We start from the raw sequence: 14139 nt of genomic DNA on the forward strand, positions 1-14139 counted from the left end.
CGGGGGTCAGGTGATCGGCCCCTTCTTACCCTGCTTGCTCACAGCCACGTGGAGGGTGGAGCGTGGCCCTCCTGCGCCCGGGGCCAGGCGGGCGTCGGGAGCCAAGCTAGCGGGAGGAGACCCAGTGGGCGCTTCTGGGAAGGGAGAGGAGAGAGTGGTGGTGGCGGCGGCGGAGGTCTGCGTCTTTCCTGCGTTGCCGGTGATAAAGACAGTGTCAGGAGGAGGAAGCAATAAAATGATGACATTTTGGGGGGGGGTGGCCAGTTGGGGGGTAATGGGAGGAGGGCCCCCTCTAAAGAGCCACAGCGAAGGCTGCAGACCCAGGAAAGGTCTCCGCAAACACTGTACAATCACACCTTATGCAGGGGATCAGTTCCAAGGTTTCCTCAAAAACACCACACCGTATTTTTCCGTGTATAAGACGCCCCCCATGTATAAGACGCCCCCTACTTTTTTTTGAGCCCCAAATTAAGAAACAAATAAATGCAACATTCCGTGTATAAGGCGACCTCCAATTTCAAACTTTAATATTTTTTTTTGGGGGGGGGGAGAAATATAGTCTTATGCACGGGAAAATGCATATTTAAGCCACTCCTTTGGTTTGTGCCACCATGCAAGGATTTCTAGACTTCCATAGTTGGCACGCTAAGCGGGCCTCGCAAGGCCGAGAGCTCAAAAGCTGTTCTTTTTGCGCAGAGTAACTCATAGGGATCAGGTGTGGAAAGAGCTTTTATCCCTCACCTGCCAAGGCATATGGGGAAACCGTTCTGAAAGGGTTGGTTGGTACCCAACTCAGTTCTACTCAAGAGTAAACCCACTGAAATGAATGGGCCGAAGTTAGTTGTATTCATTCATTCCATGGAGTCTGCTCCGGCCATGACTAATGTTGGGTAGTATCGCTGAGAGGAGCCCCACTGAAAATAAATCAACACGACTAAGTTCCATTCATTCCAGTGGGTCTACTCTGAGTAGGGCACACACCCTATGTTTAGGCACTCTGATATGGCTTTAAATCAGCCTTTCTCAACCTGTGGGTCCCCAGATGTTGTTGAACTACAACTCCCATCACCCCTTGCTAGCAAGGCCAGAGCTCAGGGATGATGGGAGTTGTAGTCCAACAACATCTGGGGACCCACAGGTTGAGAACCGCTGCTTTAGATGGTCAGGGCCTCCCCCAGAGAATTCTGGGAGCTGCAGTTTGTTGAGGGTGCAGAGAGACCCCTATTTCCCCTCCCGGCGCTACAGATCCCAGAGGGGTTTAGTGATTTCCCCGGAAGAGGGATCGCGCTGGGAATTGTAGCGCCGGGAGAGGAAATGGTGAGCAGCCCTTAACCAGCACCCTTAACCAACTACAGCTGCCAGAATTCTATAGGGGAAGCCATGATGGTCGAACGTGGAATTATTGCGCTTTAAACATAGGCTGCGAATACGGCCTTCGTCAGATATCACCCAAAAAATGTCCCCGTGTCTCTCTCTCTCCTTCCTCAAATGTGTCCTGGGCTTTATGTAGGCGATTAAGCCGCCCCCCCCAAAAAAAAAACTGATCGGCAGAGTTTGTGCAACTGTTTTGCAATCCGCAGAGCCTCCGTCTGCTTGCGTGTCAGCCCCCCCAAAAAACGCCGAGCCAGCCAAGTTGCCTAATGAATCCCAGACACGTGTCCCCCCCCCCACGTCCCCCGCCGGCCCCACAGTCCTCGCAGGAAGTGGCGAGTGGAAGCGGCCAAGATTTGCAGCGAGACAGGGATAAGAAGCGGGGAGGAAGGGGGAGGCCTGTTGCTCCAGAAGACCACCCCCCCAACAAAAATCACCTTCAGCTGACCCCGGAGCCCTACTCAGAGCAGACCTGAGTCAACCACGTCTGTTGCATTTCAATGGGTCTACTCTAAGTAGGACTGAGATCTGAGACGAGCCCGGAAAAGGACCGGTCTCAGGTCAGGAGAAAGGGGAGGCTTGAGAGGGGCCAGGAAATATGTGCGCACCCCCAAATTTTGCCCTCATCCCCCCCACAAGCGATGCTCACGGAACACAACAGCCTCCTGTTCCTCCTTCTTCCCGCTCCTTCCTCCCCCCACCCATTAAATCAAGAGATTTCTCCCCTGCTGGGTAATTAATGGAGTCGCTTCGGTTTTAATTTCCTTCCAGGCGCCGGATTGGCTCTGGAGCTCTCTTGCTTGGGGGAGCTGGACTCAGGGGGTGAGGTGGGGAGGGCAGGGAAGCAGGGCCTCCTGCAGGGAGCTGATTGCCTGCGCAGAGAGCTTCATCGCCAGAGCTGCTCGCCCCATCTAAGCTCTGGAGTGTGTGCTTGTCGGCATGCCAGGACGCCTGGGTTCCACATAGCCCGGATGCCTGGGTCCTGTATTCCCCAGGTGTCTGGATTCCCTACCCCCCAGACACCTGGGTCCCATATTCTCCAGGTGCCTGGGTTCCTCACACCCCAGATGCCTGGGTCCCATATTCCCCAGGTGTCTGGGTTCCTCACACCCCGGACGCCTGGGTCCTGTATTCCCCAGGTGTCTGGGTTCCTCACACCCCGGATGCCTGGGTCCCATATTCCCCAGGTGTCTGGGTTCCTCACACCCCAGACGCCTGGGTCCTGTATTCCCCAAGTGTCTGAGTTCCTCACACCTCGGACACCTGGGTCCCGTATTCCCCAGATGTCTGAGTTCGTTACCCTCCGGACGCCTGGGTCCCGTGTTCCCCAAGTTTCTGAGTTCCTCACCCCCCAGACACCTGGGTCCTGTATTCTCTAGACACCTGGGTTTTGTATGCCCTGGACTTACTTATTTAACTAGAAGGTGTGCTTGTGTGTGTATGAAAAGGTCTTTTCTACCCTACAAGCTCAAATATGAGATAAGAGGGGAAAATACGCTTTTTTAAAAGGTTCTGAGATATGGGGCACTTAGGTGACATCACCAACCCATCCGATTTCAAGTTACGTAAGTGATGAGGAAAGGATTGAGGGGAGATATTTAGAGACCTCCTGTATCCGTTCCATCCTTGACTTTGGCATCTTTTACCCCTCCGGAAAAACCCTTCGCTTAGAGTAGAGGGAGCCTGTGGAGATCAAGTTCCTATTGGTCTCCCCTCAGGCCTGGGATTATTGAGAGGACCATGGCTGAAGATCTAGGAGGACCATGGCTGAAGCTGCAGAAATTGCTCCCTCATCAAATAAACAGAAGCCACGTTTCCACCATGCATCTTGCTTTGAACGGTCATGGCTCCCCACCCAAAGAATTATGGGAACTGTAGTATGTTTTAGGGTGCTGAGAGGTGGAAGAAGGACCCCCCCCCGTATTCCCCTCCCAGAACTACGATTCTCAGAGTGGTTTAATGGCCAATCCCTCTTCACGGGGAACCTTGGGAACCGTAGCTCTGCGAGGGCAAACATGGGTCTCAGCACCCGTATCGAACAACCCGTTCCCAGAATCCTTTGGGAGAAGCCATGACAGTTCAAAGTTGCGTTATAGAGCTTTAAATGGCACAGTGGGAACGTGGTTCAATTTCAACCCTTCGGGCTCGACATAAAAACCGTAGCTGCGTTTGTTAAGGGAGGGTCAAATTCTGCCCCTGGAGAATGACACACGCACATAAAAAAAGAGGAAAGTTTCTTGGTTCGCACGGAGACCATCCCTCTCAAAAGCCATAAAGGGGAGAGTGGGTTTTATACACAGTTTCTGGAAATAATACAAAGAGAGCGGCAGGGGGTTGGTTAACCGTAACAAGACCTTCCGCCGCCCACCTCTGCAGTAAATGATGGGAGTGGGATGTTGGTGGGATGGATGAGGAAATGGCGCTTGACATGACAGGAAGTGAGCAGTGATTTGTCCCTTGTTAGTTTTGAAAGCCAGTTTGTGGGAATTCCCGCGTTCCCCAGACGACAGAAGCGGAGGGTGTGGGGTTCCGCTCTTCCTCCTCCTCCTGTTGCTTTTGAGGAAAGCGTTTAAGAGAATAAACCTTCAATGGACTTGGCCAGCAGCCATCTTGGGCCTAAGCAACAGGAGGCTGGTAACCGTGGCAACGGGGAAAGGCCTTGGACGGAGGCGGCTTTGTCCCAAGGCGGTCTTTTGAGACCCTCGCGATGGAGAAAATAGGAACATCCTGTCATCAGTTCACATACCAGTAGCCTTTTTGCTAAAAAAAAACCAACACCACTGGAAGTTGACTGGATCCTCTCAAGATGGCGCCCTCAATTGGACGTCAACGCGGAGGATCCCAAGATCCAATGGCTTGGTCCTGCTTGGGGCAGACGCGTTGAAATTGACATAGACATGGCTAACACAGAGGTCTATTAATTTCAACGCCTCCACTAGGAGCAGAGCTGAGCTGGCTCTAACCCAACAAATCCAACGTTGAACCGCCATGATAGTCCCATCCAATATGGCGGCCTTCCTCCATTTGAACCTCAATGGCCAAGATGGGCTTTTGAGTGTTGACAAGGCTGACCTCTACGCCACCGCTAGAGCATGGGGCAGCGGGTGATTGGGTTTTTGGGGGCGGAATAAGCGGCGGAAGGAGACTGGAGGGGTAGGAAAGACAATGAGCTTGGGGAAGGAGGGAGGGAGACGAACGTACTGACCATATGCAGAGTCGCTGGTGCCATCGCGGCTCCCGGGGGCCGTTACGACATCTAAAAAGCGAAGGGGGAGACAAGAGACTGGGTAGGGGGAAAAGGCAGAGGAACAGGGTGCTCCTAGGTAGCTAAGCATGGGGCAATCTGGAAAGGAAGAAGCCATTTGCTCGTGGGTGGAGACATCAGCCCTGGCCCTCCAGGTCTCTCCATCTGGCCCTTGGAAGCCTCCTCAGACTACTCGTGGCCCCTAATTCGCGCCCCGGGTGTCTTCTCTGCCCTCGAACCCAAGATAGTGCCTTTTGCCAAGAAACGAGTCCGCTGTGCAACCACTTTTTGCCTACGGACCCGTCCGCCCCAGAATGTGGCCCTCGGGACAGTTGCTTGGAAGGAGATGTGGCCCTCAGGAATTGGTGAAAAGGGCCGGAGAGGCATTTCACCGGAGCGTCAAAAACAAGCTGACTCGGTGGTCAACGTCTCGGAGCTGGGCTTAGTGGAGAAATCTGGAGTGCCGCCAACTCAAGGCAAAAAGGGAGAAAAATCCTCTTTAGGGGATGAGCCGTTATTTCCTACACAAAACGGCTTTTCAGACGCCCGCCAACGGAGCCGATGTTTCTGTGCGCGAGCAACAGGAAAAGGACACACGCCCAGCCATTTTCGTTCGGCTCAGTGAGTTTTATAGCAGGATCGGAACTCGGAGCGAGCGTCGGTTCTCCGTGCGAAAACAGCAACGTGGCTTCCTGGCCGGTCCGGCTGTGCAAAAGACCCCCCTTGCCCCCAGAAGACTCTCACCTTGGCAGTTCCCCACGTACTTGACGGAGCCTTCGACGTCTTGCTCAAAGCCGCCTCTGTGGATGGAGGTGGGGGAGACAAGGGTGGAAGAGAGAAATCTCATTAAAACCGAGCTTGCCGGCTTGATTAAATCCTCCGCTAATTAATCAATTGGCTGGCACTCAGGAAAAAAAAAAAAAAACGAGGTGGGAAATTAAAGAAAGCAGAACCCGACAAGTTACGAGCCCCCCAAAGAGTCAGACAATTCACCCTCCTGTTCCCTTCCTTCGCCAGTCAGAGATGTTTGAGGAAACACGCTGGCATGGAATGGCTGTGGGTCAAGGAGAATATTTAGAAAATGGAGTGTTGTGGGGGGCTGGGGGTTTGCGGAGAGGGAGGAGGGATGGGATAATAATAATAATAATAATAATAATAATAATAATAATAATAATAATGTAGTATTTGTACCCCGCTCATCTGGCTGGGTTTCCCCAGCCACTCTGGGCGGCTTCCATAGAAACCAAAAATACAATAATCTATTAAACATTAAAAGCTTCCCTAAACAGGGCTGCCTTAAGATGTCTTCTAAAAGTCTGGTAGTTGTTGTTCTCTTTGACATCTGGTGGGAGGGCGTTCCACAGGGCGGGTGCCACTACCGAGAAGGCCCTCTGTCTGGTTCCCTGTAGCTTTGCTTCTCGCAGTGAGGGAACCGCCAGAAGGCCCCCGGCGCTGGACCTCAGCGTCTGGGCAGAACAATGGGGGTGGAGACGCTCCTTCAGATATACTGGACCGAGGCCGTTTAGGGCTTTAAAGGTCAACACCAGCCCTTTGAATTGTGCTCGGAAACGTACTGGGATTCGGGGTGAGGGGCAAAACGAAGCTCTTTGCAAAATCAGCCAAGTCCTTCGGTGACCCAAAAGGCCCCTTTGGTTCATTGTTTCCAAGCAACAGAAAGTCGAGTTTCTAGTCCTCATGGTGATTCAGAAAGGACGCTGGGACAGAGACAGTTGAGGATGCTCAAACTGACCGGGCAGGGGGTGTCTTGGGGGTTCTAGGAAGCACCGTCAGATCCAAAAGTGGGGGTAGAAGAAGTGAGAAGGAATTTGGCTTTATCTGTTAAATAAATCTTTACGTAGCCTGCTTCCCCAAGTGCGCATTCAAAATGGTTCGCAACAGAGGGAACAGCAAACTTGCATGTACATCAGCTACCGAGATAGGAAATCATTAAATGCAGGAGGGGAAAAAAGCGAAAGGATATATAGTATTAAAAAAAAAACCTTAAGAAAATGCATCTGTCAGCTGGAAGAGAATCTCTTCAGGAGGAGTTTGGTTCAATTGAGAGAAATAGGATGCTTTTACAGCCCTTATTTATTTAACAGAATGTGTAAGGCCACTGAATCGTAAAAACTTCTAAGCGGCTTGCGCAAAATATGAAATATACATTAAGGCGATCATAAAAGATTCATTAAAATGATTGATAAAGAGTCACAAACAAGTTCACCCAAAAGCAAATTATAAATGTAACCAGTAGTTGAAATGTACATCGTAAAATGAAATTACGTATTAAAATGCGCAGTCCTGACATATCTAAATAGGTTATGCTAAATCATAAGTTTTTAGTAGGCGCTGAAAACAATGGAGTGAAGGCTGGTGTCAATTGGCAGGGAGTTCCAAAGTCTAGCAGATACCACACTGAAGAAGAAGAAAAGATCTCTGGAAGCAGGTGTGGGAACTGTCGTCCTTCCCTATGTGGCCGAACTACAGCTCCCATCATCATCCCTGGCTGCTGGCCATGCTTGCTAAGGCTGATGGGAGACGTAGTTCAAAATATCTGGAGGGCAGAAGGTTGCAGGCGGTGTAAGAAAGAGGGAAGAGGGAGTCGGAAGCCAAAGAAAGAATGAGAAAACAGGATGTTAGAAAAGGAAGGAACGAAAGGAAAAGGGGTGTCAGAGGGATAGATGTAAGATATATGTTCAAAAATACAGTAAAGGTTCGCTATCTATGCTAGCATCCGATTGACGTTGGAGAGGAATTGAGTTGAGAAATAAGATTAAGGGTACATATTGTTATGGGAATGTATTAGATAAAATGTAAAGAAATATACAATAATAAGAGTACATTCATTTGTAAAAAAGGAATATACAACAGGTTTGTCAGGAAGTCCAAAGTGTTGGTACATATATGATTTTGGAATACCTTTTTGTCTCCCCCCCCCCCTTTTCTTTCTTTCTTTCTTCAGGTATATAAATTTTGTATATAAACTTTGTATGCATTTTGGAAATTATATTATAATAAGCTCTGTAATGTAATATGACAAATGTATGCAATATGTAACGTAAGAATGTTAATAAATAAATAAAATGGAAACGAAACAAACAAAAAAGGAAATATATGATTTTGGAATAGCTTTTTGTCTTTCTTTTTCCTTTCTTTAGGTATATAAATTTTGTATATAAACTTTGTATACACGTTGGAAATTATATTATAATAAGTCCTGTAATGTAATATGACAATGTATGCAATATGTAATGTAAGAACGTCAATAAATAAATAAAATGGAAACAAAAACAAAACAAAAGGAAAAGCGGTGTCAGAAAGAGTGAGGAAAGAAAGAAAGAGAGAAAGAGAGAAAGAGAGAAAGAGAGAAAGAGAGAGAAAGAGAGGAAGGAAGGAAGGAAGGAAGGAAGGAAGGAAGGAAGGAAGGAAGGAAGGAAGGAAGGAAAGGGGTATCGGGAAGAGTAAGAAAAGGGAGGTGTTAGAAAAGGAGGAGGAGAGAGAGGAAGAGGGGTGGTAGAAAAAGAGAGAGAAAACAGGGCAATTCAGGAAAAAATTTGGAGGGCCAAAGATCCTTGCCCACCTGCTGTGTAAGAACAGGGATGGCTGCCCCCCCCAAACCACCTCACCTGATCTCGCTGCTGAACGCAACACAGGCCCCTGTGCTCAGCCAAACGCAGTACGGATCGCAGGATCCCAGGCAGCTCCTGCAAACGGAGAAGGAAATAAACGTTTTCGCTCGGAAAGCTGGAAGGTCAAAGGCCTCTGCCGACCCTCCCCTTAAATGAGTTGGAGTTCTTGTTATTAAATATACCAAGGAAAAAAACACACCATGCAATTATTATTAATACTGATCATTTTCAGATGTTATACCTGAGAAACGTAGAAAATAACAGGATATATCTATCCGAAAGTCTTCAAACATAAAGGAAAAGGTAAAGGGATCCTTAAAGGACACGGGTGGCGCTGTGGGTTAAACCGCAGAGCCTAGGGCTTGCTGATCAGAAGGTCGGCGGTTTGAATCCCCGCGACGGGGTGAGCTCCCGTTGCTCGGTCCCTGCTCCTGCCAACCTAGCAGTTCAAAAGCACGTCAGAGTGCAAGTAGATAAATAGGCAGGAAGTAGATAAATAGGCACTGCTCTGGCGGGAAGGTAAACGGCATTTCCGTGCGCTGCTCTGGTTTGCCAGAAGTGGCTTAGTCATGCTGGCCACATGACCTGGAAGCTGAAGGCCGGCTCCCTCGGCCAGTAAAGCGAGATGACCGCTGCAACCCCAGAGTTGTCCGCGACTAGACTTAAGGGTCCCTTGACCATTAGGTCCAGTCACAGACGACTCTGGGGTTGCGGCACTCATCTCGCTTTACTGGCTGAGGGAGCCGGCCTTCAGCTTCCGGGTCGTGACTAAGCTGCTTTTGGTGAACCAGAGCAGCGCACGGAAACGCCGTTTACCTTCCCGCCAGAGCGGTGCCTATTTATCTACTTGCACTTTGATGTGCTTTCAAACTGCTAGGTTGGCAGGAGCAGGGAGAAGCAGAAATACGCTTGAAAATTGGCCCCAGAAGCCCCCGGCCACTGGGAAGTGGAGCGGATTCCTGAGCCGGACTGGAGACTTTTTTTTTAAAAAAAAATTATTTGGTGTGCGTTGGAAGAGGGGCAGTCTTATACGGCGAGTATATCCCAAACACTATATTTTAACTGGAAAAGTTGGGGGGATGTCTTATACGCCCAGTCGTCTTATACGTCGGAAAATACGGTATTTGTGTGTGTTTGTCAGGGGAAGTGGGATATGAATGCAAGAAACACACACACACAGGCCAGCTTCCGTTTTGCTCTAGCCACTAGTCACCGCTTCCCTGCCCCGATTTCTGCAGAGCTGACGGGAAGGCAAGCCAGGATGCCGCCCTCTGTTGGCGCAGAGGCTGCTTCTCTCCCTCCCTCTCCACCCCTAGAGATCTTTGGGTCCCTGCCACGCTGGGATTTAGAAAGGGGGACGTGGCCTTTAGGAGAGCGAGATCGCAGCTGGCTCAGTTGACCATTAAAGGAAGTGGGCAGCTGCGGCCAGAATATCACGGCGCGCGGCATTTCCTGGAAGCGGCAAGGTCCGGCACCCCACACCTGTTCGGGGCAGGAGGGGGTGGGTGGGACGGGTCACGCAAGGTGAATCAGGGGGCCGTAGGCAGCCCCTTGTAAGGACCTTACAAACACACACACACACAACACACACACACAACACACACACACAACACACATAGCCTCTGTTGCCCTGTCGCAGCGTGTCGAATGTTTCAGCTATCAAATTCCAAAAAGGAGGGGTGCTAAAAAAATTGTAGCATGCCTTGGGAATTCAAAAGACATTTCGGTTGAATATATATATATTCAACCGAATATATATTGCCCCTCTTCCAACGCTCTGTTCCAGTAACAAGAAGCCGAAAGCACCAGCCTGAAGATGACGAGTGAGACCTCGTCGAAACGTCGCCTAGACACCCCATCTTTTACACGGGAAGACACCCGAGGACACCAAAACCTGCATTCCTGTACCCGTGAAAATCTACGAAAGCAAATATATATATATATATATATATATATATATATATATATATATATATATATATAAATTTATTAGTATTTTCCACACAGCAGCAACAAAAAAAATAATGAAAAATAACAATACACAAAACACAAAAACAAGCATACAAACACACACACACACAAATCCAAATCTTACAAATTAATAATATAAACACGAAAAAGAAAAACAAACGTTGACTTCCACCAATCCCTCCTTGACCTCTCATTGTGTCTTCCTGTTTTCCTGATCATCTCCACGCTAACATCTAGATATAAATCCCTCTTTCTTATCCTTTCACTTCACAAGGTTATTCCAGACTCAGCCAGATTTCTGTCCTCGAACCTTGGCTTTTAAGGTATTCATTTAGACACTCCCATTCCTTTTTCACTTCGCTTTTTGGGTTTTGGTCTTATTATATCTGCCAATTTGGCTAATTCTAAATATTCTGAAAGCTTACATAATATAATTCCGTTTCGCTTGTTAAGATTGCACAGAAGTCATTAAAGAGGATTGCCAATGATAACTGCAGTCAACTTCCATGCAAAAAAAAAAAAAAAAAAAAGCCTGCAAACACTCTCTAAAACTTTAGAAACCCTTGCAAAACCCAAATTACACCAGAGAGGGATGCTGGACTAATCGGCCTCCCCCCTTTGGCTGGTTTTTAGGAAGCCTTGGAGAGCCGGGTAGCATACAGACAAACAGGCTGATTTGGTGTAAGAGACCTCCCTAGGCTCCTGTTTCAAATGAGCCCATCACTTGGAATCCTGAGGACCAGAAACTTGACTTTATTTTTAGGGAGAGCACCTGCTTTGCTGGGGGCGGGGAGAGGCTCCAGGTTCAATCTGCAGGTATTGGGCTGGGAGAAAGCGTCCTCTATTGTATAATAATAATAATAATAATAATAATAATAATAATTTTATTTATATCCCGCCCTCCCCAGCCAAAGCCGGGCTCAGAGCGGCTAACCACAATAACACCCTCCAATCAGATGTCAAAGAGGAAAATAACTACCAAACTTTTAGAAGACATCTGAAGGCAGCCCTGTTTAGGGAAGCTTTGAATGTTTAATAGACTATTGCATTTTAGTGTTTTGTTGGAAGCTGCCCAGAGTGGCTGGGGAAACCCAGCCAGATGGGCGGGGTATAAATAATAAAAAAACTTCTTCTTCTTCTTCTTCTTCTTCTTCTTCTTCTTCTTCTTCTTCTTCTTCTTCTTCTTCTTCTTCTTCTTTTCTTCTCATCATCATCATTATTATCATCATCATTATTAAAAAAGTAACACAGCATTCTAAAATCAATTCATTCTAAAATCAATTCAGAAATTCAGAATCAAATTAATGGCAACCATTGGGCTAGAGTGCTATGAGGATTACAGAAGGAGAGAGGGGGTCAGGCTGTGCCTTGGCCAAAGCAGCTCCATCTTGCAGTCCCCGCGGAAAGATGTCAAGTCCCACAGGGCCCTAGTCTCTTGTGACAGAGCGTTCCACCAGATCGGGGCCACAACCGAAAAAGCCCTGGCTCTGGTCGAGGCCAGCCTAACCTCCCTGTGGATCTCCAAGACGTTTTTGTTTGAAGACTGTAAAGTCCTCCGTGGGACATACCAGGAGAGGCGGTCCCATAGGTACGAGGGTCCTAGGCCATATAGGGCTCTAAAGGTTAAAACCAGCACCTTAAACCTGATCCTGTACCCCACCGGGAGCCAGTGCAGCTGGTATAGCACCGGGTGAATGTGATCTCGCAGCGAGGACCCCGTAAGGAGTCTCGCTGCAGCATTCTGCACCCGCTGGAGTTTCTGGGTCAGTCTCAAGGGCAGCCCCACGTAGAGCGAGTTACAATAATCCAGTCTGGAGGTGACCATCGCGTGGATCACTGTGGCCAGATCAGAGCGAGAGAGGTAAGGAGCCAACTGCTTAGTGAGTTGCGGCCAGTCAGTGTAGACAGGCAGAGTTAGGAAAGAAGGAAGTGGCAGAAAGCAAAAAAGTTAGGTCATCCCACTAACCTGCGGCAGGTGCTGTAGGCAGCGCAGCGACTGAGAGGGACTCGCACCACGCACCCAGAGAAGGCCACGTAAACGGCGTGGTTGGCTTTGTCAAGTTCGAGCCCCAGGACGCGCCGGTCTTCCCTCCTGACGCTACACCTGGGATGGGGGCGGAGAGGGGAAGAGAACATCAAAGAAACGCAAGATTATAGAAATCCAATCAAGCATTGCAGCAGGTTGGGCTGGGTGACCCCTGGGGTCCCTTCCAACTGCACAGTTTGATACGATAATCTTTATTGTTATTGTCCCATACAGAACAACGAAATTGAAAAAATCTACATCAGACATTCAAAAACCAACAAGCCTGCTATCCCAGCTATCCCAGCCTGGTTGGCCCCCTAAAAACTCTGATACCCCACAATTAAATACAATATACTCCCATAGAGACTCCTTACACTGCGATTAAAACCAAAATCGCATTTGCATAGAAACTGTTTCTCAGGCGGCTAGTCCTGGTCTTTATAACCCTGGACCTTCTTCCAGAAGGCAGAGGCTGAAAGAGATCATTTCTGGGGTGCGCACTATCCTGCGCTATCTCTGCCTCTTTCTTATGGCACCTGACAGCATAGATTTGATCTAAGGTGGGAAGAGTGCACCCAATTATTCTCTCCGCAGTTTTACAGCCCTGGACGGCATTGTTTTTTCCCTGACCATGAAGTTCCCAAACCTGTGTTATGTGATTCTCAGTCCATCTCTCTACCAGGTGTCCAGTCAGAAAATTTCCCCTACGGGAAATTTCCCAAGACATCTGGAGGGCCAAGTTTGGGTTAGGTCCGCAGCCTTTCTCAACCTGTGGGTCCCCAGATGTTGTTGAACTACAACTCCCATCACCCCTAGCTAGCAAGGCCAGAGCTCAGGGATGATGGGAGTTGTAGTCCAACAACATCTGGGGGCCCACAGGTGGAGATCCGCTGGGTTAGGGTCTGTAGAGTTTGCCACGTAAGAGGAAATGGTCATGTTTTATTAGGCATTTTAGCTGCGGTTTCAGAAAATTCAGGGAATGTGGGGGTCGGGTGACTGGGGTCGTGAATGGGTGGGCAGGGGGCACCCCGGGGAGATAAGGAAATGGCGACAGGAAGTTGCGCAGAAGGGGGGTAGGAAACGGCTCTCCTCTCAAAACTCCTTGAAGCGCAAAGAAATTTAAAATGCTAAGACAGAACCCTTCCCCCCCTCCAAACTCCGATAAGATAAGGATGTTATTGCCAATTAAACTAGCTGTTCTATTTTTGCCTCGGTGGCTCCTGCCGATAATATTTAGAAGGCTAAAAACAGCACAATTAAGGGGAGTTTGTTTAATACGTGTGTGTGTGTATCTGGAAGCGTTGGGGGTAACACCCCCCCAAAAAAAACTACCCTCCATGCCCCTTTGCTGAGACGGGAACCCGAAAGAGACCTTTTACGCCTCCTCAGATGCAGTAAATTTTCCCATGCTGGAACACCTGCAAATGTGGTTAGTAAGGCTGGGGAGAAGGTTTCAAATTCAAAATAAAACAGGTTCCTGCTGCGAGAAGAAGCAGCCTAATTGAAAAGATAGTGTGGGTGGGGAAGGGCAGAGTTGAGCTTGCAGGAGGCGGGGAGGTTCTGCCAGGCTTTTAAAAATATTTTTTAAGAGAAAGACTTGAAAGCCATGCGATGAAAGCCACCATTTGCTGGGACATGCCCAGGTTATTATTTTCCCCTGTCTTGGTCAAACAGGTCCAGCTGGCTTCTGAGAAGCACGACAAAAACCTGCTGGACCTGATGTAGTAGGAAAACAAAACTCGGGAGGTGGACAGGTTGCTGTTCCCTTTCAGTCGCTCTCACATTTCTCATTGTTTCCTTGTTTTTAAGTTCAGTTTGCTACAATTTTTCTCTCCCAAAAGTCCTTACAAAAAAACATCAGTGGTTTAGTTTGTGCATGGTGCAACGGACAGTTTTTT

General features: G+C 48.5%; 1 protein-coding gene across 3 annotated transcripts in view; it reads right to left on the bottom strand.

Annotated features, from left to right (window-relative positions):
* Positions 1 to 14139, bottom strand: part of SEMA6C (semaphorin 6C) — a 56149-nt gene that overhangs the window by 22835 nt on the left and 19175 nt on the right. The window contains exons 13-17 of one of the 3 annotated variants that reach the window (XM_028709527.2): positions 12182 to 12319; positions 8242 to 8319; positions 5360 to 5415; positions 4577 to 4627; positions 30 to 188 (exon numbers count right to left, since the gene is read on the bottom strand). In XM_028709527.2, coding sequence (XP_028565360.2) covers positions 30 to 188; positions 4577 to 4627; positions 5360 to 5415; positions 8242 to 8319; positions 12182 to 12319 — 482 coding nt within the window. The remainder of the gene's footprint in view (positions 1 to 29; positions 189 to 4576; positions 4628 to 5359; positions 5416 to 8241; positions 8320 to 12181; positions 12320 to 14139) is intronic. The other 2 variants (XM_028709528.2, XM_077920798.1) reach the window with 2 other exon arrangements.

The sequence above is a fragment of the Podarcis muralis genome, chromosome 16, assembly GCF_964188315.1.
Source record: "Podarcis muralis chromosome 16, rPodMur119.hap1.1, whole genome shotgun sequence".
NCBI classification, from domain to species: domain Eukaryota; kingdom Metazoa; phylum Chordata; class Lepidosauria; order Squamata; family Lacertidae; genus Podarcis; species Podarcis muralis.